At 35.5% G+C, this 26,010-nt stretch overlaps 1 protein-coding gene across 5 annotated transcripts in view; it reads right to left on the minus strand.

Annotated features, from left to right (window-relative positions):
• The window catches only part of GSTCD (glutathione S-transferase C-terminal domain containing), a 172,571-nt gene that overhangs the window by 141,356 nt on the left and 5,205 nt on the right, over window positions 1–26,010 (minus strand). For 3 of the 5 annotated variants that reach the window (XM_004476216.5, XM_004476215.3, XM_012518678.4), the window contains exons 2-3: window positions 20,048–20,488; window positions 18,974–19,441 (exon numbers count right to left, since the gene is read on the minus strand). In XM_004476216.5, the coding sequence (XP_004476273.1) occupies window positions 18,974–19,441; window positions 20,048–20,467 (888 nt within the window). In that variant the 5' untranslated portion in view covers window positions 20,468–20,488. Of the gene's footprint in view, window positions 1–18,973; window positions 19,442–20,047; window positions 20,489–24,487; window positions 24,624–26,010 lie in introns of all 5 variants that reach the window. The other 2 variants (XM_071215259.1, XM_004476217.3) reach the window with 2 other exon arrangements.

Consider the following 26,010-nt stretch of genomic DNA (forward strand, 5'->3'; position numbering starts at 1 on the left):
TAGCTGTATTTTTCATATATCATATTGAGGACGTTCCCTTGTATTCCTAGTTTTCTGATTTTCTTTTAAATCAGGAAAGGGTGCTAGATATTGTCAAATGCCTTTTTTGCATCAACTGAGTTTTTTTCCCCTTCATTCTATTACTATATATTACATTGATTGATTTTATTATGTTGAACCACCCTTGCACTCCTAGCATAAATCCCACTTGGTGATAATGTATAATTCTTTTCATGTTGAATTCACTTTGCTATTTTGTTGAGAATTCCTTCATCTATATTCCTAAGAGATAATAATCTTATAATTTTTTTTCATGTGATGTCATTACCTGGCTTTGGTATCCCATTCATTCTTTTTCCCTCCATTCAATTTCAGTAATTTCTTCTGCTCTTTCTTCAAGTTTAAGAATCCTGTCTTCTGCTGTGTCCAGTCTTCTGTCAAAGCCATCAATGCATTCTTAATTTTGTATTTTGTATTTTCAGTTCTATATTGTCAGTTTGATTCTTTTTATAAATTCTAATTCTTAACCTTTTATCAATTGTCATTTTTCTCCTCTAATCTCATTAACATATTAGTCACAGTAATTTTTTTTAGTAGGTACTAGGGATTGAACCCAGGACCTCATACATAGAAAGCATGCACTCACCACTGAGTTACACTCTGTCCCCAGGAAGCCATAATAATTTTAAAGTCTGTATATATAAACTCCAATATCTGGGTCATCTATAGATGTTTTTAAAAATTATATAACATTGTGCATAAAGAATCACAGATGCTCCATGTGGTAATCCACCAGAAAGCTCTTCTCTATCTAGAACTTCGTATTTCTCCTACTTCTTATTGTTTCCACAGTGTTGGGGATTGAATGATATTCTTACAAAAAGCATGTTCAAATCACAACCCCTGGTCCTGTGGGTGTGAATCCAAATAACACTATGAACACTATGAACACTATTAGTTAAGATGTGCTCAAACTGAATAAGGGTGTGCTTTAATCTATATGGCTGAAGTCCTTATAAGAAAAAGAGAAGCCATGGAAAACAACAAAAAGCTGGAAGCCAGAGGAACCTGAATGAGAAAGAAGACCACCATCATGTGTATGTCCATGTGATGGAAAAGCCAACAGATATTGAAGAATGCTGGCCAGCCAGGAAATACTGGAGGAAGCCAATCTTCTAGCCTCCAAAATCACCAAAATCATAAGCCAATAAATCCCCACTGTTAAATCAACCCATTTCTTTTAGTCTCCTCATTGCTAAGCAAATACTATACAAGGCTTGAACAATAGATATTTATTGCTCCATTGTTTTGAGGCAAGGAAGAGTTCAAATCAATGCATCACCAAGGCAATGCTTTCTCTCCAAGGCTGTTGCATTTTGGGGCTGGCTGCCAGTGATTTTTGCAATAGCAGTACACATGGCAGAATATCATGTCCTCTCCCATTCCTTCCAGATTCTGTTGACTTTCAGCTACTTGTTTCCCATAGCTTTTTTTTTTCTATCTGATTTTCATTCTGCTTATAAAGGATTCCAGTAATAGGATAAAGACCCATCCTAATTGAGTTGAGCCACAGCTTAACTAAAGTAACCTTATCAAAAAGCCTTATTTATAATGGGTACATACTCATAGGAATAGATTAAGTTTATGAACATGTTTTTCTGGTGTACACTGCTTCAAAGCACCATATCATTGTACGATATTTGTTTTAGCAGCTAGAAAACTAAAATACACAGCTCTCCAATGTCTTTTAAAAATATATGATTTTTTCATTTTATTCATTTTTAAACTAGTATGGCAGTGGATGTGTTGGTTTGCAGAAACCTACTTGTCTCCCTGAAATAGTCTATTCCTTCTTGTATCTGTGGTTTGATGACTTTTATAGGCTTTTGAAAATATTTCTTCTGTTCTGCTTTCTCTCTCATTCCCTTCTGAGATGCCAAATATATCCTAATAAAACTTTCACTGTGGCCCAAATGTCTCTTACACTATTTTCCAAGCTTTTTTCCCCCTATACATGCCATAGTCAAGAAATTTTCTGCTACCCTTCTTGTAGTTCATTAATTCTCTATTAGCCATGTCTAATTTGCATATAACCAATCTATAGAAATCTTTATTTTTATGTTTCCTTCTATAATTTCTATGTTTATCTTTTTCTTACAGGCTTCAGTTATCTGGTGGAATTTCCATTTTGTCATCTATTATGAACATAGCAATCAGTTATTTTAAAGTCTGGGTTTGATATCTCTAAAATCTAAGTATCCTGTGAAACTATCTCCATTTTCTTTCCTTTTTTTTCTCTCTCTCGGTCCTGTTTTTTGGTATGACTGGTGACTGTCAATTACTGTAAATGTTCATATACAATTACAATACTGTATATGAAAAATTATGGAGGCTCTCAATGATGTTCTTTTCCTGCTGTAATGATTCATCCTACTTCCAGAAAGCAACAAGAATAGGGGCAGTTCCCTACTTTTCCAAAAATATGCTGTCCCAAAGTTTAGATTTAGTCCAAGACTCTGTTGATCTGTTTTACCCCACTCCAAAGTTGAGCATCCACAGGTTCCAAACGAAACCCGGGATATTAAGTACAGTTTTCTCTTCCTTGGAAGGTCCTGACCTTCAAATTCTTGTCTTCCAGTCCATGCAGCAGGTGATTACTGTGCTGATTTTCAGCTGCTTTTACTTGGTTTAAGTCTTAGTCTTTCTTCTTGAGCAGATGATATTCAAAATATATATATATATATATACCTTCTCTAAAGGATCTTAGCCTCTCAAGGCAAGACTACAAAGATCACTTTTTGTTTCTTATTCGCATGACATTGCCAAAAGCTCTGCTGACTTGTGTCTTAGCAGCTGTTCTCTGATTCTTATGCAGAGCCAGGCTAACCTGAAAGAGAGTCCTTTCTCTTCAGAATCTTAGCTTCTCAAACCCTGGGTTTGAGTTGTCAATGCCTTATGGAAATTGTGGGTTTCTTTTTATTTTTTATCCTACTTTTTCCTTGTTCTTGGTAAGAGTACAGATGTGCAAAACACTATTCCAGAACTACATCATGCTTTTAATTAAAAAATAGTGTTCCATTATATGGGTACACCACAATTATTTGATCTACACCCTATAATAATAACTATTTAGACTACCGCAAATATTTTGGTATTAAAACAATTCTAAGAGAAATATTCTTAGACTTATGCCTTTGTGCATATGTAAGCACACTTAAAGGACACATTGCCAGCACTGCAATTGCTAGCTGATGGAAACTTTGCTTTTGAAATGATGACAGACTTTATCAAGTAGTCCTTCAAATTGCAAAAGTATTCAGAAAAAAATATATAGAAGAAAAAGTAAGACAATTAAATTTTACTTAAGGATATGAAAGATATGGCAAAGATGTCCAGGGTCCCCAAAATAATCAATAAATGCACATAAAAACTAAGAAAAATGTCACAGGACTTGTATTTGTGAAATCTGACAAGCATAAGAAGAGCTACATTTTTTAAAAAAGAAAACTAATAAAAAAGAACTTCCTTTCCTAGAATTTAAACCACATTATAAGCTATTATACTTAAAATGTATATAGTTTGGGAAGGAATAAAAAACAAATAATAGATTAACAAGCCATAACAAATGCACATATGAAAAATTAATGATAACCATTGCTTTTCACCTAGGAGGGGAAATATTACCTATTTAATAAGTGGTAATGAGAGAGTTGCTTATGCATTTGTTAAAAAAAATAAATATTCTTAATGCATAATACCATCCATAAGACCAAATGAAATACTGGGAGAAAATATAGCAGACATAAGAGTTAAAGAATTAACATCAGTAAGAAAAAGATAAACGAAATAATAGAAAAATGGATAAAGAAGCAGGGAAAACATAGGAGAAGTATGGCTGGCAAATAAACATATGAAAAGATGTTTAACATCATAGTTAAAAGGACAATGTATATTAAAACAACAAAGAAAGAAAGTTTTTGGCATGGCATACCAACAAACTAAAGATAACGAAAATATTACATGTTGGAAAGCAGTCAGGGAAATAATGACATTCGTATTTTATCAGAATTGTAAACTAGTAGGGTTTTTTTGAAGGACATAATGGCCATATTTTTAAAAATTTAAAATCTATACTATTTAACACAAGCAATTCATTTCTAATAGTTTATCTTTAAAAAATATGTCCAGATTTGCCTGAACACACATGCACAAGGATGCTAAGTGTAACATTCCCTAAACAGTAAAAAGAAAAAAAATCAAATCTTGAATCAATAGGCTCTATCCCTGCCATGTTATATGAAGTACCTGTTAATTAATATGAAACCACTGCTAAGACGTATTGTTAAAAAGAAAAAGCAACCAGAAAAATAATATATATAATATTATCTGTTAATTTTCAAAAATATATATGTATATTAATATATAAGAAGTTCACTTATATGACTTAACTAATTAAATGAAGGTTTGCAATACTTTTATTTATAAACTGGCTGACAATATAATGACAATATAGTAGGCAACTCTCTAATTTACCCATGGACTTCTCCCATCGGTATGGCAGTTCCATTTATTCCTCAACATATTTCTGCTGACAGTATTTATTATATTAAATACATGAATGACACAGAAGTTGAATGCTTTGAAAAGAACAAGTAAATATGGGGATACAACTGTAAAAGGTCGGGAGAGATTATAAAAAAGGATTATGCTCTGCACAAGTGTCTTATTTCTTTCTGAATGATTCATGGAACTGAAAAATCAGGGACTTTGTTTTATGGTATCAGCGTGCTCATAGTCAAAGTATATCTAGGCCTACGCCCAAAAGCTTGGTGAATAAATAAACAATTTTAAACTTTTGGTTAAAATTTAACATTTAAACTACACACGTATCATTTTTACACTCCCTCTTTTCAATGACTTTTTCAATTAATTGACCCAACTTTGGTCCCAATTCCAATACATAGGAGGATGTCTAATGTATACATTTGCATTTGAAGGAAAGAAGAAGACAAAATAAATTAATTGTGTCACTGTCAATTTCATTTGTGATATTGTACTACTGTTATGCAAAATATAACCATAGGGTGAAATTAAGTGTAAAATGTGTGGGATTTCTCTGCATTATTTCTTACAATTGCATGTGATATTATAGATACCTCAAAAAAAAGGGGAGGGGGGAGGGTTATTTATTTTTTTAATTATGAAGAAGAGGAGGAGGAATGCACATATCCAGCTGCTACCTCTAGGAAAGGGAATAGAGGATAGGAGGGTGAGAGAGGACTTTCAATTTCTGTGCTGTAGAGGGGTTCTGTTTCTGTTTAGGAGGTAGGAAGGTGGAAAGAATATTGTTCCCACCCTAACAATGAGAAAAAACATGAATAAACCACAAAGTCAACAAAACCATAACTCTTTTAAAGCCACTGAAGGGGATATAATTCCATCAAGTAACTTGAATTCCAAAGGATAAACCCCTCCAAGAAAAAAATGACACACCTACTAGCTAACTTGTAACAGAACAAAGGAAAAAGACACTGATGCCATACAATTGAATGAGAAGAAATTAAAGAATTATTAAAGGTCAACTATAAATTAAGTATCAGTCTGGAATATTTGAAGGCCTCAGACACACGGAAGTTCCTATTCACTTGCAAGCTCTTTTCCACTGATAATCACAAGAAATACTGGGTTCAGGAGCTCTGCAGGTGATAATCTGTGACTGAGAGGGGAAAATACCAAGCACAGACCATTTCACAATGCCCTTTCTCATAAGAAACAAAAGACTTAACAAAAGACCCTCCAGAGGGAGGGTCAGCAAATCCTGTAGCCACCAGGCTCAGGAAAATTCCCATTGAGGGCAGTAGAAGGGTTGAAGAAATAACTCTATACTACAGGAAGATGGGCAAGATCCTTCCTGAGCCCAGGATCCTATACAAATAGCAAGCAGAAATCTGCTACTACCAAGAAGAGAGGGAACAGGAAAGTTCCACCTGAGACCTACCACAGATACAAGATAGTTTGCCTCTAACAGAGGAGAGCAGAAATTCAAAGAAAGCACCAACAATGGAGTTAATCTTTAAGGGCAGCCTAAAATTGAGGCTATCTCTGGATAACAAATTCCATCTACTCTGCCCAGCATCAGGATACCACTGAGTAACAAGGAAGAGCACTCTGCCAAGGTGAGAGGGGTAAGAGTACAGAAAGAGATTTTCTCTGAGATACAAATATGCCAGAAAGTCTGAAAGCTAAGGATGGAGTAAAATACTGAGATAAACCCTTTCTAAACCCAGTCCACACCTTATGTTTAAGTTAACATTAGCCTACCTCTAAAGGAACATAAAGTCTATGGTACCCTGAAAGTAATGAAAGAAATAACCAAACTCAGACCCAATTCAAGTCCTAACCAGTTTGAAGCAAATCCCAAACAGTCTAACTTTCAGAAAAGGTGTGCCCATTTCTAGGTGTGTAAATACTATTGACCTCAATTTTTGCTGTTTTATCTCTGAAGTCCAGCAATCAATTTAAAAAGAATAAAATATCACTTTATCAAGAGATAAAATCATCAATAAAACCAGACTCAGAGATGGCTCAGATGGTTAAACTACCAAAGAGGAGTTTTAAAATAACTATAATGTTAAAGAATGTGGTAGAAAAAATGGTCAGCATGTATGAACAAATAGGAACTTTCAGTAAAGAGTTGGAAACTATAAGAAAGCCAAGGAAAAGGTTAGAAACAAAAAATTCATGGTAACCAGGGATGAAGAATTTCCTTGATAGGGTCAGTCTTCAGTAGACTCAATAGAGCTGAGGAAAAAAATCAGTGAACTTGAATATAGATCAAGAAATTATTCAAATTGAATCAAAAGGAGGAACAAAGAGTGAAAAGAAAGGAACATCTAAGAACTATGGGATAATATCAAATGGTCTAATATCTATCAAATGGTCTAAAGTACATATATTTGGAGTCCCAGAAGAAGATAAGAGAATGGAGCTCAGATACATTAGAACAGATAGTTAAAAAAAAAAAATTTCCAACTAGAAACTCAGAGAACCCCAAGCAAGAGATATGCCAAAACATACCTGCATACACATATACTTAAATACATCAATCATGTCAAACTGCTAACAAAGGTAAATGAAAAATTTTGAAGGCAGCTATCATACAGAGGAATGACAGCAGACTATTCATCAGAAAACATGCAAGCCAGAAGAAAATGGAGTGACCTCTTTAAGAGACAGAAAGAAAGAAAAAATAAAATGAATGTGTAAAAAGACTTTTTCAGTCAACAAAAGCTAAGAAAACTCATTCCCCAAAGATCTGTTTTACAGGACATTTTAAAGGCCATTCTTTGGGCAATAAGAGATGGAAGCATGAACCAGAAATGAAGAGCCTTGGAAAAGGCAAAAATGAAGGTACACTCCTGAGAGCCTCCATGTTGCTCAAATGTGGCCACTCTTTAAGCCAAACACAACATACATATGCATTACCCCACACACACACTACATGGGACATGACTCTGGGGGATGAGTCTCCCTGGCACCAAGGGATTGCTACCAAGAACTGGTTGGTGAGGCAACTGGAAAAAGACCTTGAATAAAAGGATGAAATGGTAAAGACAAAGGAGTATATATGACTAAGAGACTACAAAATGAGCCAGGAGGTCATTAGAGGGGTCGCACTTATGCACATCACAGCCGCATCTCATAGACAGCTGAAGTAGATACTACCCAGGGTAGTGGTGCTTCTGAGGGATATGGAGACACCCAGGTGCTACAGTCATAGCAGGTGGCTCCAGAGTTTGGTGCCTTGCCAGTGGGCCATACTACGCAATTTGTGCTCCTGAAGGTGACACAGCTGGACTCAGATGTGACTTCTCTACACATGCCTTTTCTGTCCTTTTTATTGAACCTGTGGTTGACAGTGGGGTTGGTGTATATCCAGGAGACTTGAATCTCTTGGGCTGTCTATGTGCCAGCTGGGCCCCGAGCCTCAGCAGAACTGCAACACCTACTCTCCAGTTCATTGGACTTACCCAAAGGAGGTGAGGATGGAGAACCACCATGCCAGGAAAACAAGAGGGCCTACAACTGCAAGCAGGAGAGTCCCATCCATAAGCCCCCTCTCAATTAAGAGGTGGACTGGGCATCACCATCCCACAGTCCTTCAGGATTGTGGAATAAAATATAGACTAGAGTGGACTTACTGGTATTCTATTATAGAATTATTGTACTCTAGCAATGGAAGAAATTATATCATTGATGTAGAAACAGTGGCCTCTGGAGTTGCTGAAGGCAAGGAGAGGGAAGAAGAGGTGTGATACAGAGGCATTTTTGGGACTTGGAGTTGTCCTGAATGATATTGCAGGGACAGATGCAGGACATTCTATATCTGCCATACCCCACTGAATGGACTAGGAGAGAGTATAAACTACAATGTAAACTATAATCCATGCTGTGTAGCAGTGCTCCAAAATGTATTCATCTAATGCAATGAATGTCCTACACTAATGAAAGAAGTCGTTGAAGTGGGAAAACGGGGGGATGGGGGAGAATGGAGCATATGGGGATCTCCTATATTTTTTAATGTAACATTTTGAGTGATCTATGTATCTTTTAAAAGTAAATATTTTAAAAATGAAGGTACATATTTTTTCTTATTTTCAATTATTCTGCAAGATAACCATTGCCTAAAACAAAAAGAGTAACAATATATTGTGGAATTTATAACATGGAAAAGTAAAGTATTTGACAATCATATCACAAAGGATTGGAGGGGAATTGGGAGTATATGATCCTTATACTATACATGAAATTGGGTAATATAATTTAAAGATAAGCTGTGATAAAGATGTTAATTGAAAACCTAGAGAAAAACCTAAAATAACCTTTAAAAAAGGTACAACTAGTAAGTCAATAGTGGAGAGAATAAATAATCATAAAAGTTACTCAATCCAAAAGAAGCAAGAAAGGGGAAAAGGGAACAAAGAGCAAAAGGACAAACAGAAAATATCTAGTTAGGTAGTAGATTTAAATATAGTCATATCAATCAATAAATTAAATATAAATGGGATAGGCATCCCAATTAAAAGGCAGAGATTGTCAGATTGGATTAAAAAAAAAAAAAGCAAAAAAGCAAGCCCCAACACTACTTTACTTGCTGTCAAGAAACTCAAAAAAAAAAGAAACCCACTTTAAGTATAAAAGCATAGAAAGGTTAAAAAGATAGAAGAGGATATACAATGAAAATATTAACTAAAAAAAAAAAAAAACAACCCGGCTGGAATAGTTATCTCAATATCATATAAAGAGGGGCCTTACATAATAAAGAGATTAATCCACAAAAAAGATACAACAATCTTATATGTGTGGGAAGCCACGGTAATGGACCACAGGGGGTTGCAGTGAGCGTGAGCGAGGCAAACCGCCCGCCTTATTAACAAAGAGACCGTGCCTGTCAACAAGGCGACCTTCCTTTGTTTTCTTCCTCTTCCTTGTTCTTCTTCTGCTATAATTTCCCAGGCAAAAAAAAAGTGTCGCGCCTGCGCAGTACTACTCTAGGGCCACAATTGGCACGAACACGTACAACCTATGACAGGCAGCCTAGCAACTTTTCATCGCCTTTTATGGAAACTTGCCTTGCACGCCAATCATACCCTGCCACGTATTCTACCCTCAGTATAAAGTCTGATGCTCAACCCTCAATAAACGAGACTTGATCAGAATCCTGTCTTGTCTCCATTCTTCTCGTCTCTTGTCCCCCCAATTCCCACTCCCTCTTTCAGGTCCTGGTTCGGCTGTCCCGCAGGTAGGGTCATAAATGTGGTGGACACATCTAACAACAGTTCCTCAAAATACATGGAGCAAATACTACTAGATATGAAAAATAAATAAATCTACAGTTATCGTGGGAGACTTCAGCACTGCCTTGTCAGTAATCAAAAAAACAAGTATAGAAAATCAGTAAGGCTATAGGTGAATAGGACTAGTAACCAACTTGACCTAATTGAAATTTAAAACAGTCCACTCGGTGGTGGACTTGGCCCAGTGGTTAGGGCATCCATCTACCACATGGAAGGTCCGTGGTTCACACCCAGGCCTCCTTGACCCGTGTGGAGCTGGCCCATGCGCAGTGCTGATGTGCTCATGGAGTGCCCTGCCATGCAGGGGTGTCCCCCCGCATAGGGGAGCCCCGCGTGCAAGGAGTGCGCCCATAAGGAGAGCCGCCTAGCGCCAAAGAAAGTGCAGCCTGCCCAGGAATGGTGCCGCATACACGGAGAGCTGAAACAACAAGATGACACAACAAAAAGAAACACAGATTCCCGTGCCACTGACAACAACTGAAGCAGACAAAGAAGAAACAGCAAATGGACACACAGAACAGACAACGGGAGGGGGGGGAAGGAGAGAAATAAATAAATAAATCTTTAAAAAAATAAAACAGTCCACTCAACAAAGGCAGAATATCGATTTTTTTCAAATGCAAATTGTACCTTCACCAAGATAGACCCCATTTTGGATCAGAAAATGAAGTTCAACAAATTTAAAAGAACTGAAACCATAAGAAATATATTCTTTGACCACAACAAAATTAAACCAGAAATTAATTACAGAAAGAGAGTTTGAAAATTCCAAAATATTTGAAGCAACTCATTTCTACATAACACATGGGTCAAAGAGGATGTTAAAAGGGAAATTAAAAAACATTTTTAATTGAATGGAAATGAAAGGATAAGATACCAAATATTGGGACATGTAGTTAAAACACTACTTTCAAAGAAATGTATAGCATTAATTTTTAAATTGAATTAATAATATAAGAAACCTTAAGAAACTAATAAAATGAACAAATGGAATGCAAACTAAGCAGAAGGCAATAATAAAGAGCAGAAGTCAATGAAACTGAAAACAGACAATCAATAGAGAGAAACAATAAAGCCAAAAGCTGGTTCTTTAAAAGGGTCAATGATTGATAGCCCCCCAGGAAGGACCAATTACAGGAAAAAAGAGAGAAGACACAGATAATCAATATCAGGAATAAAAATGGGGCCAACTGTACAGATCCCACAACCATTAAAAGAATAAAAAGTAGGAGCAGATTTGGCTTAAGAAATTGAGTACCCACCTCCCACATGGGAGGTCCCGGGTTCTGTTCCCAGTGTCACCTAAAGAAAAAACAGACAAGGAGCAAAGAGATGAGGGAGCCAAAAAAGAAAATTTTTTAAAAAAGAATAAAAAGGGAGTTTCTGAACAAATTTATTGCAATAGGGTTGACGCCTTATATAAAATAGACAAACTATATGAAAAACACAAATCACCAAATCTCACTGAAAAAGAAATAGTATCTATTGAAGAAATTGAATTTGTAGTTCAATACCTTCCAATAAAAAATACTCCAGACCCAGAAGGATTAACTGGCAAATTTTACCAAACATTAAGAAAGAAATAGGGAGCCAATGTGGCTCAGTGATTGAGCACTGGCTTCCCACATAAGAGGTCCCTGGTTCAATCCCAGCCCTGGTACCTCAAAAAAAAAAAAGAAAGAAAGAAAGAAAGAAAATTAGTTATAAACAAACTCTTTTAAAAGAGAAGAGGAAGACCAATTCCCAACTTCTTTATGAGGTTAGTATTACAGTAATACCAAACTAGACAAAGACATTACAAGGACACTATGGAGCAATATCCCAAATGAACATGCACATAAAAATTCTCAATAAAATATTAGTGAATCAAACCCAGCAATCTATAAAAAGGATTATACATCATGACCAAGGAATACAAGGTTGGTCCCACCTTTTAAAAAAAACAATCAATGTAACTCATTCATCAATGACTTTTTAAAAAGACAAACCACATGATCATCTCAATAAACTCAGAAAAAGCATTTGACAAAATGCAATATCTATCAATGAAAAAGAGCTTCAACCAATGAGAATTAAAAGGAAACTTCATCAACCTGATAAATGACACAAAATTGTCAGCTAATATCATGCTTAATGGTGAAAGATTAAATGCTTTCCTCCTAAGATTGGGAACAAGGCAATGATAGATACTCTCTCAATATTCATTGCTGTCTTGGAGTTCCTAATCCAATAAGCAAGGAAAAGAAATAAAAGGCATCCACATTGGGAAAAAAGAAATAAAAATGCCTTTTTTCAACAGACAATCTGATTGTTTATATAGCAATCTGATTGTTTATACAGAAAATTCCTAAGAATATACAAAAAAGCTACTAAATCTAAAAAGTTAAAAAATAAGTTTTACAAGGTCAAATTACAATTATTTTTCTATATACTAGCAATGAACATATAAAAAAACTGAATTTTAAAAAAGTATCTGTAGCATTTTGATATAATTTATGAATTCCAAAAAGAAATATTGGATTACGCTTGTAATCTGATCTGTACCTGGGCATGACTGAGTTATGATTAGGACGTTGAGTCCCCACCCAGTCTCCACCCCTTGGTGGGTGCCTTCACAGATAAAAGGCATGGCAAAGAACAGAGTTGAGGGCTTTTAAAGTTGAAGTTTTGATGTTGGAGTTTGATGCTGAAGACTTAAGCTGGAGCCCCAGGAAGTCAGCATGCAGAGGAAAGAGAAGCCAGCCCCTGGAAGAAAGGAACCTTGAACCCAGAGGAAAGCAAGCCCCAGGAACACAGAACCCAGAATCCTGAATGCTCGCAGGCATTGGCAGCCATCTTGCTGCAAACAGACTTTGGTAAGGGAAGTAACTGATGCTTTATGGCCTGGTATCTGTAAGCTCCTACCCCAAATAAATACCCTTTATAAAAACCAACCAATTTCTGGTATTTTGCATCAGCACCCTTTGGCTGACTAATACAGTGTCATTAAATACCATCAAAAACATAAAATACTTCGGGATAAATCTAACAAAATATGTGCATAATGTATATGGTGAAAATTACAAAACATTGATGGGAGAAATCAAGAAAGACCTAAATAAATGAAGAGATATACTGTGTTCATGGATTGGAAGACACAGTATTGTTAAGATCAATTCTCTACAAATTGATCTAGATTCAAACTATCCCAATCAAAATTCCAGCCGTCTTATTTGTAGAAATAAACAAGATGAACCTAAAAATTTATATGGAAAAACAAAGGACTTGGACAGTTTTGAAAGAACAAAATTCGAAGACTCATACTATCTGATTTCAACATTGACTATACATTTATAGATCAAAATGGTGTGGTATTGGCAAAAGGAAGTGTATATAGATCAATGGCAAGAAGGGTCAAGAAATTCACATATACATATATGGTCAAATGATTTTTGACAAAAGTGCCAAGACATGGTGAAGAACTAAGCAGCACATCTATACACAATCACACATAAAAAGACAAAACAAAAACACCCAAGAATGTCTATCCATATTTGGCAGTACATACAAAAATTAACCCAAGCTCTATGCTAAATACTTACATATTACTGGAATCCTTTAAAATAAAAGTGTGCATTCCTTACACATTTATCAAAAAGGTATTTCTAAAAACAACACAGACTATTTAAAAGAAAGTAACAAAGGCTTAATATCCTGCAAACAAGAAGAGGCCTAGAATGTATTTGTGGATTACTTGTACAATAATAAAATAATACATAAAATATACACACACTCAACTATATATACTATACATACTATCAAAAGTTTGTATTCTATACAAGCTAACAAAGATTAATAGTCTACAAAAAGTAAAAGGCCAGATATCCCATCTTAAACGAAGATACATTCACATACTGACTACCCTATAAACTAAATGAAACAAATGAATGGAAAAGACCAAAAAATATGAACACATAATTTGAAGCATGAATGTAAACAAAATGAAGTGTACTGTTATTTTAATAGTGACGCACTGTTCCTTTTTTAAATATGACACTTGATGAGATAAAGAAGAAAGTTCACTAAAGTGAAATAGTAAAATATAATAAAAGATACAATTATAGATATTTATAACTTTAAAAACTAGGGATATTCAGAAGATACTTTTATAAAGCACTTAAAGCTTTTATTTATTCAAATTAGAAAATTATGAAGCCATTATCCTGATGTAAATTAATATATTTTTCTTGTTTCTTGATCAGATGCTTTCTCCCTAGTACTATCATGAAACCAGTTTCTTTAAAAATTAGAATGTTCTAGCTTCTTTGAGAGGCAATGAATGTTTCCACAGAAACTTATACTGCCACAAAGAGATTATGACTTACAGTAATGAATAGAAAAGTAAAAAAAGGTCATCACAGAGAATTTCTACACATATATCTATTGTTAATTAGAACCAAAGTATGATCCAGAAATGCCAGAAAATTAAGGGAAAATTCACATGTGTATATAGTTTATGGTATTTTAACTGGACTTTAAGGTTAAATATGTATAGATAATTAATTATAAGGGTTTAAATACTAACACTGACTTTGGGAATGCTCCAAAGGAAAAAAGTTCAGAGACAGGATTATTTTATTCTTATGTTTCTAATGCATGATATACTGCCTATGCATAAAACTTTTCAACAGAAAAAAATCAATGTGTACCTTTATTTCAACAAATTTCCATTTTAATCTACTACTGTTCCTTCATTAACCAGCCTACGTGCCATGTTTCTTTGTTGTAGGGTACCTTGCTTTATTTTCCCTTTATCACTTTCCTTCATATTCCATCTATTTCAGCCCATCCTTTGAGACCTAGTTTAGAGTGTAAGAAGCTAATGAGGATGCTTCTGATACATGTACACACACAGAGATAAATTAAAATATATACATTTATCAATTAAAAATAGATAATTGTGAGGCCGCCTTTGAGGCTGACATAGAATGACACATGTGTTTTTAAATCTGAGCAAAAAAGGCAAGAGCATCCCAGGAAAATGAGAAAACCTACTATTCCTATTTGAATGAACAAAAGGTACTCAGGGGGCAAATAATAACCCACTCAACATTAAACTCATAGCTTACCATCCAAGGCTATTGGATATGAAAAGGCCAAAAAGTTTATTATTCTCACCAAAGTTCTTAATTGCCTGGAAATAGATTATGTGCTAAGGGAATTGAGCTTATAGCACAATAAATTAAGCAAACCAGAAATGTCCTTATTTCTTCACTTTTCCTTTACTCTGCTGAATATTGTTTTGTCTTATTGCTTAGATGCAGACGGCATCTTTTCTTCCTTTAGAAGATAGTAATTAAATGACAATTTTCATGTTTAAAAGAAATTGAAGCATTTTACTCTGCATGATCAGTCACCTCATTTAATCAACATGCCAAGTAGCTCTACTAATATCTGGACAGTTCTGAAGGTACTAAACCACATTCATTACACTTAAGAAGACACATTTAAGAAAGAGACTAATGAAAAAAGTGTGAGATGAAAATTAAATTCATCCCAAGAAATGATTTTTTTAAAAAGTTACCTGGTTTGTAAGTTCAAAGCCATTATAAATGTCAGAGTTTTTAAAGACAAGAAAATAAGAGGATTTATTCTTAAAACATTGGTAAGAAGTAAAGCACAAAACAAAATCCTAGTGGTTTTGTAGTTAATTATAATAAGGGGCAGGCAATTTTGTTTGAATAAGAGATGCAAGATATTGCATCTATACAAAATATTACCTCTTCTGCACTCGTTTCTAAACACTTTATAATAGAAAATATTTTGTGCTTATTAATAGCATTTCTTTAGACATGTCTACTCTTACCAATACAAGTCATAGTTAACAATTTTTAGGTGAGGAAAGTAAGCAGGTAAAAAATAGTAAACAACCTGTCTAAATGGAAATATAATCCCAGTTCTCTATTTATATGAAATTAATTTATAGATTAATTTAATTTATATGAAATTTATTGATTGATTAGTTAACACTGAAAACGCTTAAGGACCTGATACATAGAAGATACAGAAACTACAAATTAGCCACTAAATAAATGGCATTCATGATTTTTGCCTTATGCCAGCCAGTAGTAATATCTCCATTTTATTCCTAATTTTATGTCAATGGGGATGCTGAAAGGTATTTAAAACAGGTATTTTTGCTCACAAATCTATTTCTAACAAGAGATAAATGATTTTACTTTGGCTAATGAGTATGTGTCATCCTTTAAGAAAACTCAATTCAAAACATTAGGGTTTAAAATCCAGAATATGTATAGAACTGCTATCATCAAAGAAGAAAAGGACAAACAACACAAAACAAGGGCAAAGACTGGAAAAGACATTTCTCTAAAAAATATATACAAATGGTCAATAAACACATGAAAAAATACTCAACATCAATAGTCATTAGGGAAAGGCAAATCAAAACTACACTAAAGGGAAATAGATATGGCTCAAATGATAAGGCCTCTGCTTACCATATATATGGGAGGACCCGGGTTCCATTCCTGGGGCCTCCTGGGTAAAAAGAGAAAGTGTGCCTGTGCAGTAAGCCAATGCCAGCATGGTGAGCCAAGTGCCCACATGGTGAGCTAAGTGCCCACATGTTGGACTGAGTGCCTGCGCGAGTACCTGCATGGTGAGCTGAGTGCCCATGCGAATGCCCACACGGTGAACTGAGTGTCTGCATGGTGAGCCAAATGCCCACATAAGCGCCTGTGTGGTGAGCCAGTGCCCGCACAGTGAACCGAGTCCTGCGCGAGTGCCCACCTGGCAAGCTGAGTGTCTGCGTGGTGAGCCGAGTGTACACGTGAGTGCCCACATGGTAAGCCAGTGCCCAAGTGGCAAGCCGAGTGCCCATGCAGCAAGCTGAGTGCCCACACAGTGAACCAGTGCCCACACAAGTGAGTCACACAGCAAGATGATGATGCAACAAAAGAGAGATGAAGGGAGAAAGAAGGTGAAGCACAGCAGAGACCGGGAACTGAGGTAGCACAAATGACAGGGAACCTCTCTCCATATCAGAGGTCCCCAGGATCAAATCCCAGTGAATCCTAGAGGAGAAAGATGAGAAGACAAGACAAAAAGAGAAATAGATACAGAAGATCACACAGCAAACGGACACAGACAGCAAAAACAGCAGGGTGGGGATGGGGGAGGGGGAGGGGAAGAAAAAACCCTACACTAGAATACCCCTTGACATCTGCTATAGGGTCTACTTTTAAAAGAAATAGAAAATAACAAGTGTTGGCAATGGTTCTGTGATTTTGCAACTCTTGTACATTATAGGTGGTAATGTAAAATGGTGCAGCTGTTGGGGAAACAGTTTGACAGTTCCTCAAATAGCTAAACATAAAATTACCATATAACACAGCAATTCTACTTCTAAATATACACCAAAATAAGCCCCCACACACACACAAAAAAAACAAAACTGAAAACAGGGACTCAAACAGATACTTATATACTAATGTTCATATGTTCATAGCAGCATTATTCACAATAGCCTAAATGATGAAACAACCCAAGGGTCCGTCAACAGATGAATGGATAAACAAAATGTGGTGATTAACAAAAGGATATTGGTCATTTGTCTAGGATTCTATAATTGCTAACTAAAGACAACCATTTTGAAAGTGTTTTTTCTTATCATTAGTGCTGTCTCTCTTCTATCTTTGGAACAGAAATGTTATACAAGAATCCTTACACGGCCAAGAAATTCCTCTACAAAAGAATTTGTGGATCACAAGGCACAAGTTTTAACCTCACAATTAATATAACACAACCTTAAATATACAAACTATTATTATTAACAAAATGTTAATAAGTATTAAATAATAAATGTTAATAAATGTTTTACATGTTATATTAAATATATTTAGAAAACCCACTACCACAATCTTGTGGCCCTTAGACAACATGCTTCATCACCAAGGAAAGGAAGGTTAACTTAGTTTGCTATGTCTATTGGGAGTTTTCTCAAGATTTATTACTTATAAAGATAACTTCTATTTATTGTGCTCCTTACTATGAGCCAGGCGTTGTTTGACTACTTTACATACAATGTTTCTAAGTATAGAATTTCTAAACCTTACAATTATATTTAGGAATTATATTTTCTTACTGTTATAGATGAGGACAACAAGGCTTAGAGAGGCATAAAAACCATACCAAAGCCATAAAAGCTAGTAAATAAATTATAGAACCAGGATTCAAACTCAGCTCAAAAGCCAGAATTCTTTCCACTATGCCAAAGCGTCTCCCTTAATAAGGCAACATATAGAAGGTGAAGTGGAATTGCTAATAGATGGAGCTTTATTACCATCTTAATAGTAATTTGCATTAAGCATGTCAAATCTCTGAAAAAGAAATGTATTCTTCTTCATATCTTTCCAAGGCATGCCTATGAGAAAATATCCATTAGGATAAGAATGAAGGCTGACTGTCAATCTACTTACCCAGTTTCTGTAGTTTAAGCTATTTTTTAGCATCCATTCTTCTCTCAAATTTAAATCCCCCTGTTGCTCTTGACCCTAAAAGGTCAGGCTTTGCCCCAGTTCTATCCAGTTAATGTCCCTGGCTAGGAAATAAAAATTTCCTTCCATATTCTCCCACATCATAGGCTAGCATAGCTAATCTCTTTAATCTTAGGCAGAATAAGAGAAGCACAAGAATGAGGACAAAATATCTCTGATTTGATAAAGCCTAACATAATGAGATTAGTATTTTAAGTGACTAGCAAATTACAAATCATAGTTGACAAGCTTTTCTAGGTTTTTTTATACTGAATCCTCTACTCTTAGATGGTAATCATAATCACAATTTGAATTTAATAATCCTAACAATTGCTAATATTTTAACAACTCAAAATTTAAATTACTAACGTTTACTGAAAACCACGTGGCAAGCACTATTCTCCATATTTTGCACAAATTATGTCATTTCTCCTCACATTGATCCCATCAGATAGATACTATTATTAGACATATTAATAACTTGCCCAGAGTCAAAATGAGAGAATTGAACTGGATTTCAAATCTAGGCAATTTCACAGACTGAAGCTTATAGTAATGTATCTATTCCAGATAAAACCTTACCAAAAAATGATGGATACAGGGCAAGAGCACAATATCTGCCAGAGTGAAGTAAAGCCCTTCTGCAAACACATGCTCCAGTGGTGGAAGATCAGAGGTCTTTGCTTTTCTGATGTGAGAAGGTTCCCTGTTGGTAGTAGCTGGTTCTTCCTGTATTGTGAGCTTTGAGAATGCCACTTCCAATTCCAGGCTGTTAGGCTCAGAGGTCAAATCTTCAGATGTTTCCAATTTATGGACCTTGTTCTTTGTTTTTTCCTTAGCAAGTGAAAGCCCAACTCCAGCAGCCTTCTGTTGCTTCAGCTTCTGTCTACGGAGTTTGTCATCATTATGCACTCTAACAGGCTCACTAAGCTTTTTCTCTAGCTGTCGTATTTCTACAGGGATAGTCGGAGGCTGTTCAGAAGACTCTCTGAGAAAATTCTCAATAGCCAAAGGGATGGTGAGTTCACATAGTCTGGTCCACTGACTAACCTACAAAACAAGAAATGATTCTTTTATTTTCAACATAACTTAAAGAAGGGAAAGAAAAAAAAAACTTTCCATTGGGAAATAAAATTGTGTTAGAGAATTTGTTAAGTCATGGCCAAACCATCCCCGGGCTAGGCTTTCACGCTATATCAGAGATATAATATGGTGCTTCAGAAGCAGTAACATCAAGCAATAGAAGTGCTTCGCATTCCTGTATCCTCTTACCAAAAAAAAAATTCTTTACTTCCCTTTAAAATACTAAAAAAATTTAAAAAAAAGAAAAAGCTAGGATTTCCAAAACACTGCTAGAGTTCCTGTTCATGTTAAAAGTATTCAAAAATTATCACTGTTCCCAAAATAAAGGGTGTAAAAAGAAGTCACTCTCTAAAAGTATCCCCAAAAATAATGTCTCCAAAATTCACAACTTATATCTCAGATTATTTTCCAAGACTGCACTGAAATATTGGCACACATACTTTATTTTATTGGTAAGTATGGCTTTTTCTCAAAAATGGAATTGTGGTTACCAACAGGAAGTTAAAATATTCAAGTGAATTTGTTATCAATTTGTAGCTTTAAGTACCAGTAGAAAAGAGACGATATACTTACTTCAGCACAGGCTTTCAAGCAAGTCTTTTTAAAACCCAGAAGTTCCAAAATTTCCTTCTTTGAGGTGTCTGCTTCATACGATTTCTGGATTATATGTCTTAGTACTACAGCAAGTCCTGCTCTACAAAAATTGTCTGGCCTTTCCACTGTTGCAGGTAAACGGCAATTCTGGATTACTGGTGGAAGCTCTTCCCTTGAAATAATCTGTATTTCAACATCTTGGGACAGTACACTTCTTATTAGTGAAATATCTATACTTTCTCTGGCAAGAACTAAACAAACTTTAAAGGTTTTGCAGTCACAATATGACAACAAAAATATAGTTACAAATGTATGAAGCGGAAAGATGCATCCTTCTGTTTGGTGAGAAAAATCCAGATACAGATATTCTTCTGGAAGACTTTTCTTAATGCGTTTCATTTTCTTCTTTTCTCGAGTCACCTGAGGCATAAATTGAAACGGGCATACATCTTAGAATATAGCACTTTAGAAGCCAAGGTAATATATGAATGTTTTAAAACCTTGTTCTAGAAATTAGCAAGGATTTGTGATAGATAAGACTGCAAAAATTTGTTCTTGAAGACTGAATAAATGGCTTCCAAATAAAAGATTTTCACATGTGCAATTAGTATTAGGGTGACTTCACACTCAGCAACTTTTTCCCCCCTCCCTGTCCCCACCCTGCTCTTTTTGCTGTGTGTCCATTCACTGTGTGATCTTCCATACTATTTCTCTTTTTGTCTTCTCATCTTTCTCCTCTAGGATCCACCGGGATTTGATCCTGGGGATCACTGATGTGGAGAGCGGTTCCCTGTTAATTGTGCCACTTCAGTTCTGGTTTCTGCTGCTCTTCACCTTGACTCTCCCCTTCGTCTCTCTTTTGTTGCATCATCATCTTGCTGTGTGACTCACATGCACAGGTACTGGCTCACTGCGCAAGCACTCAGCTCACCGTCCTCACTGCGCAGGCACTCTTTCTCTTTTTCTTTTTTTTACCAGGAGGCCCCCAGGGATCAAACCTGGGTCCTCCCACATGGTAGGCGGAAGTCCTGTCACTTGAGCCAATCTGCTTCCTACACACAGTAACTTTAAAAGGAGCACACCTCAGACGCCTTGTGATAGAACCCACCCAAGTGGGGGGGTATTTGGAGTCTTACTGGAGGTGAGAACAGAAGACTAATAGAATGGAAAATAAGAAAACAACCCAGAATACTGAGAGTTGTTTGGGGCTCATGGCTTGAGAAGCTTTGATAACACTGGACTTCTCTGATTGATCAATGTTCTTTCCACAAGGCTTAAGTTTTATGCAACAAACAATACATAGGGGTAAGTTCATTCCCTCATGAGAAAAAGATTTTCCTAAAGTAAGTGGATGGATGTGTGATGAAATGTTCAGTACTGAACCACAATAGAATATTTTAAATTTCCCCATAACTTAAATGTTAATAGCTGAGAGATCTCAAACTCAACATATACAAAACCAAATTGCTTACTCTCTTCCATCTCCAAATTCTGCTCCTTATGTGTCTTCTCCATCACAGTAATGGCTAGTTTCTCAGGCCAAAACCCATAGAGTCTTTTGTTTTCCCCTGGTCCCAACTCTATATTAGCCCAGGCTCTCTATGGAAACATAACTGACAGGAGATAGCTGTAAATATTGTAAGATTTTGTAAGATTGCTGCTTATGACCATGGGGATGAATGAGTCCAAATTCCATAAGATAGGTTGCAAACCAGGAACTCTGATGAAGATCCTCAATGAGTTCCCCCATGGAGTCATTCTTAATTACTATTTTCCTCATCTTCCTGTAACAAATCCAGCAAAAATTCTTAGGGCTCTACCTTCTCTATATATCCAGAATCAGACTAGTTCTCCTTCACTGTGATCCAATCCTTTCATGTGAATTTTATTAATAGTAAGTGCCTCCAAAACTGGTCTCCCATCTGTCTGACCTCCCTCTCTCCAGGATATTCACAACACAGCAGTCTAAGCCTAAGTGGCCCTGTAAAAACTGAAGATCACATTACTATTCTGCTCAAAACTCTCCAATGTCTGTCCATCCTGCTCAGAATAAAAGCCCTCCATTATCTAGTCCTTATATTAAGTTCATTTCATCAACTCTCCTCAACCCTCACCTGGCTCCGGCCAAACTGGCTTATTTCTCTAAAACAGTAGGCACATTCCTACCTCAGGGTCTACCTCCTTCAGGTTTTTACTTGAATATTAACTTCTTACTGAAACCTTCCTAGGCTACTCAATTAAATTGCAAATCCCAACCCTCACTGTCCTCCCCAAAAACCCTTCATATCCCTTCCTATGCTTTATTTTTCTCCATAGCAGTTACCACTGTTGCAGCATACTATATATTTATCTGTCCCCCAACTAGAATGTCCCAGGAGTAGAAATTTTTATTTGTTCAATGTGCGCACACACACACACACAATCAAAAAGTATTTATTGGATGAATGCATGGATGAACACACAAGCTTGTTATTTTAAAAATGCAAACATGCACATTCTTGAGGTCAAATTATTGAAGGATGTTTTCACGTCACATTCCTTAAGGCTTCTGTCAATTATCATGACTTTTTCTCTTTTTTTTTATTTATACGTTTCAAAATTCCCAGTGTTTTAATCCATAAATCACCACCATCCCAAAACTGACACTAGATGGCACTCTTTAAAAGCAATCCATGGAAACATGTATATTAGAGGAAGAATTATTCTTTCGAAAGTTTTATAAAAGTACATATACAACTCACTTTTACTTAGTGAATATGAAAATTTGGTGTACCCTGAATTTTAGGACGCTTTCAATATACTAAATTTTCTTTAACATTCAAAATTCTTTAGATTTGTAAAAATCAATAGCAAACACTTTAAGTTTCTTGGTTGTCAACCATTTTATTAAATAGTTAATAATCCTTCACAACAAATGGACATAGTTATGAAAATACCCTTAGGAAATCTCTTTAGAATGCACATAATCATCACTACTGTTTTATTAATTTACACTTATTTTATTAAAACATAACAGAACTGTATATAGTTTACTTCTTTAGAAAATTATGAGAGAGAACTATTTCATGGTAAGTAATTTAAGAGTACAATTTTTTAGCCCATGGAAATAATTTTCTCCCTGACCTTACTATCATTGGTTTTTGTCTGACACCTATAGGTGATTTTAAAACAACATATTAAGGGATATTTATTAAAGTTCACAAGTAAAAAGAGCCACTAATACTTTCTAGGAACTGATAAAGTCTCTTTGAAGAGTCTGGCTCTGGAAATCTGTTGGTAATTTACCAATCCTCTTAATTTCCTCTTCTGAAGACCCCAAAATGCTTCAAGAAGGCAGATTTGAAAGAACACATGATCAATCTCCTCACTTGCCAACAGTTTACAAGATAGTAATTATGAGACTATTTTTGCAAATACTTTATTTACACTGAAAACAATGTCATGATATTTTAGTTTTTGCAGATTTAGGGTATGCAGATGTATAAAAAATTAGTGTATATATACATTTGCCACTTTCCAAGGAACGTAAGAACCTTGAGAGTAGTCTTTTATATTAATGTATTCTATAAACTCTTCTCACTGTGAACACTTAATAAATGCTAAATGTCAACAAAGCAGCAATAATCTGCCCCTGGAGGGGAAACAGACTTGGCCCAGTGGTTAGGGCATCCATCTACCACATGGGAGGTCCGCAGTTCAAACCCCGGGCCTTCTTGACCCGTGCGGAGCTGGCCCATGCGCAGTGCTGATGCGCAAGGAGTTGCGCAGTGCTGATGCGCAAGGAGTTCCGCAGTGCACCTGTAAGGAGAGCCGCCCATCGGGAAAGAGAGTGCAGCCTGCCCAGGAATGGCGCCGCCCACACTTCCCATGCCGCTGACGACAACAGAAGCGGACAAAGAAACAAGACGCAGCACATAGACACAGAGAACAGACAACCGACGGGGGGGGGGGGGGGGGGGGGGATTAAATAAATAAATAAATCTTTAAAAAAAAAATCTGCCCCTGGAGATTCCTAAAAATTAATGAGATGCCTTCAGAGAAAATGCAAAGTACCATTGATTTTTAACAAAATTTAATTTTTTTTCAAATATAGATATTGGTATTGTTTTTCCCTAAGAGATTAAAAACATGACATAACGATCTTCGGAGTTTTTAAAAAATTATTCTCCTTGGGCAAATTCTTCCCAATATGTACAAATGTAATTTCTAAAATAAATATTAAGTACTTAGCAAACCTGTACAGATTTGATGTTTGGGGCTCATACTGAGTCTTAAATTTTTCAAGAAAGTAAAACAGTTTTTGCTCAAAGTATGCAAATTTCATAAATAAAAGAAATCCCTCCTTTCTTTTCCTCCCATTATTTCCAGAGAATTCCCTAGTTCATTAATTTATGTCATGTGCTTTAAGAAGATAGGTACCAGAGAATTATCTTCTGAGTCTCCAGGGCTTCTGGGGCACAAGTCTTGTTACTCCATATTACACTCCTGCCAAGCACAGCAGTAGTGTCTTTTGCTCCTTCTCTTTGCTTTGACAGCTGCCACATTGCAACTACTCCTGAGGAGTGAGAAAGCAGCACACAAAATCACAAAATTCAGGAGCTGAACAGTTCATAGAGAATACATCTCCTATTTGGACAAGCCAATTTGCTTGGAAAATCTAGCAGAAGGAGTAAGTAGGTAAAAAGAAACAAAAAAAGAGTGACTCATTTTGGTTTCATTACATGGAAACCTCTATAGATATTATTAAATGATTGAATCAGACAAAGGTTTAAGATTTTAGGCATTTAGAGTTTTCTACATTCTCAGTCTAATTAATATATGTTGGCTTTGATAAATTAAAACAGTTCACATGTGAAAATGGAAAAGATATTTTCTAATCTAAAACCATGTTACTACTTCACTCCATGTGAGTGAGAAAAATTACAATAAATGTATTGAAAATAAGCATACATCTCTATAAAATGGAAGTTTGAAAGCTTCATGTTCAAAATTTAAGCTAGGATCTATGGCAACTAAGATAAATACATAAATTACGCATTGCATAATTAAGCCCCACAAAGTACATAAGTATAGCAAAATAATAACGAGCTGATTTGGTTTTTATAAAGAAGACATTATTACTGAGTCTGGAATTTGATAGGAGCTTAATAATTGTTAGATGAATGAACAAAGAATACAACTGTAAATAATACCACATATTTTAACATCCATCTACTTTTATACATCTATAGTACGGAAGGTACTCTTTATAAACATTCTCTATAAATGTAAAAGAGAAACAAACCTCCTAAATTAAATCCGGTAAGATACTGCTTGAAATTCCCAATTTGAAGGAAATTGCAGTATGAAATACATATGCTGTTTAATCATCACAATCCTTAATTATTTTCACTGTATGTTTAAGAATTGTATAACAATCCAAAAGTATTAATTGAAGCTATAAAGGGATGTTATTTGAAAACACTCAGAAGTATATATTTTTCTAATATAAATAACACTATTTTATAAGCTGCAAATTTTAAAAATTGAGGAATATGGAAACTTTATTCATCAGAGTGAAAATCACCAGAATTTATAAATTATTCTATACAAGTATATTGCTCTCAGTAATTCTTGATAAAAACTTATGTTCTAAAGGCAGGGTTATTTGGCAGTTCTTAGCACTATATTACATTCTTTGGCTGTTCCTTCCTGATCCCCTTTATTGTATCCTCCTCAGACTGCTCAGTGACCTATGATTCAGTGCTCTGACCTCTTGACCATTTTTGATCAGCGGCTTTCAAACTTTTTGATCATGCCACACAGTAAGAAATAAATTTTATATTGCAAATTACTACAGATTAAAACTGAAAAAAAAGTGTCATGATGTAATACTTATTCTACTATTTAGGATACATCTGATAACTTTTGTTATTTATTTCCCTTCCCATCCCCCCCTTTTT

The sequence above is a fragment of the Dasypus novemcinctus genome, chromosome 1 (assembly GCF_030445035.2).
Source record: "Dasypus novemcinctus isolate mDasNov1 chromosome 1, mDasNov1.1.hap2, whole genome shotgun sequence".
In the NCBI taxonomy this organism is placed as follows: domain Eukaryota; kingdom Metazoa; phylum Chordata; class Mammalia; order Cingulata; family Dasypodidae; genus Dasypus; species Dasypus novemcinctus.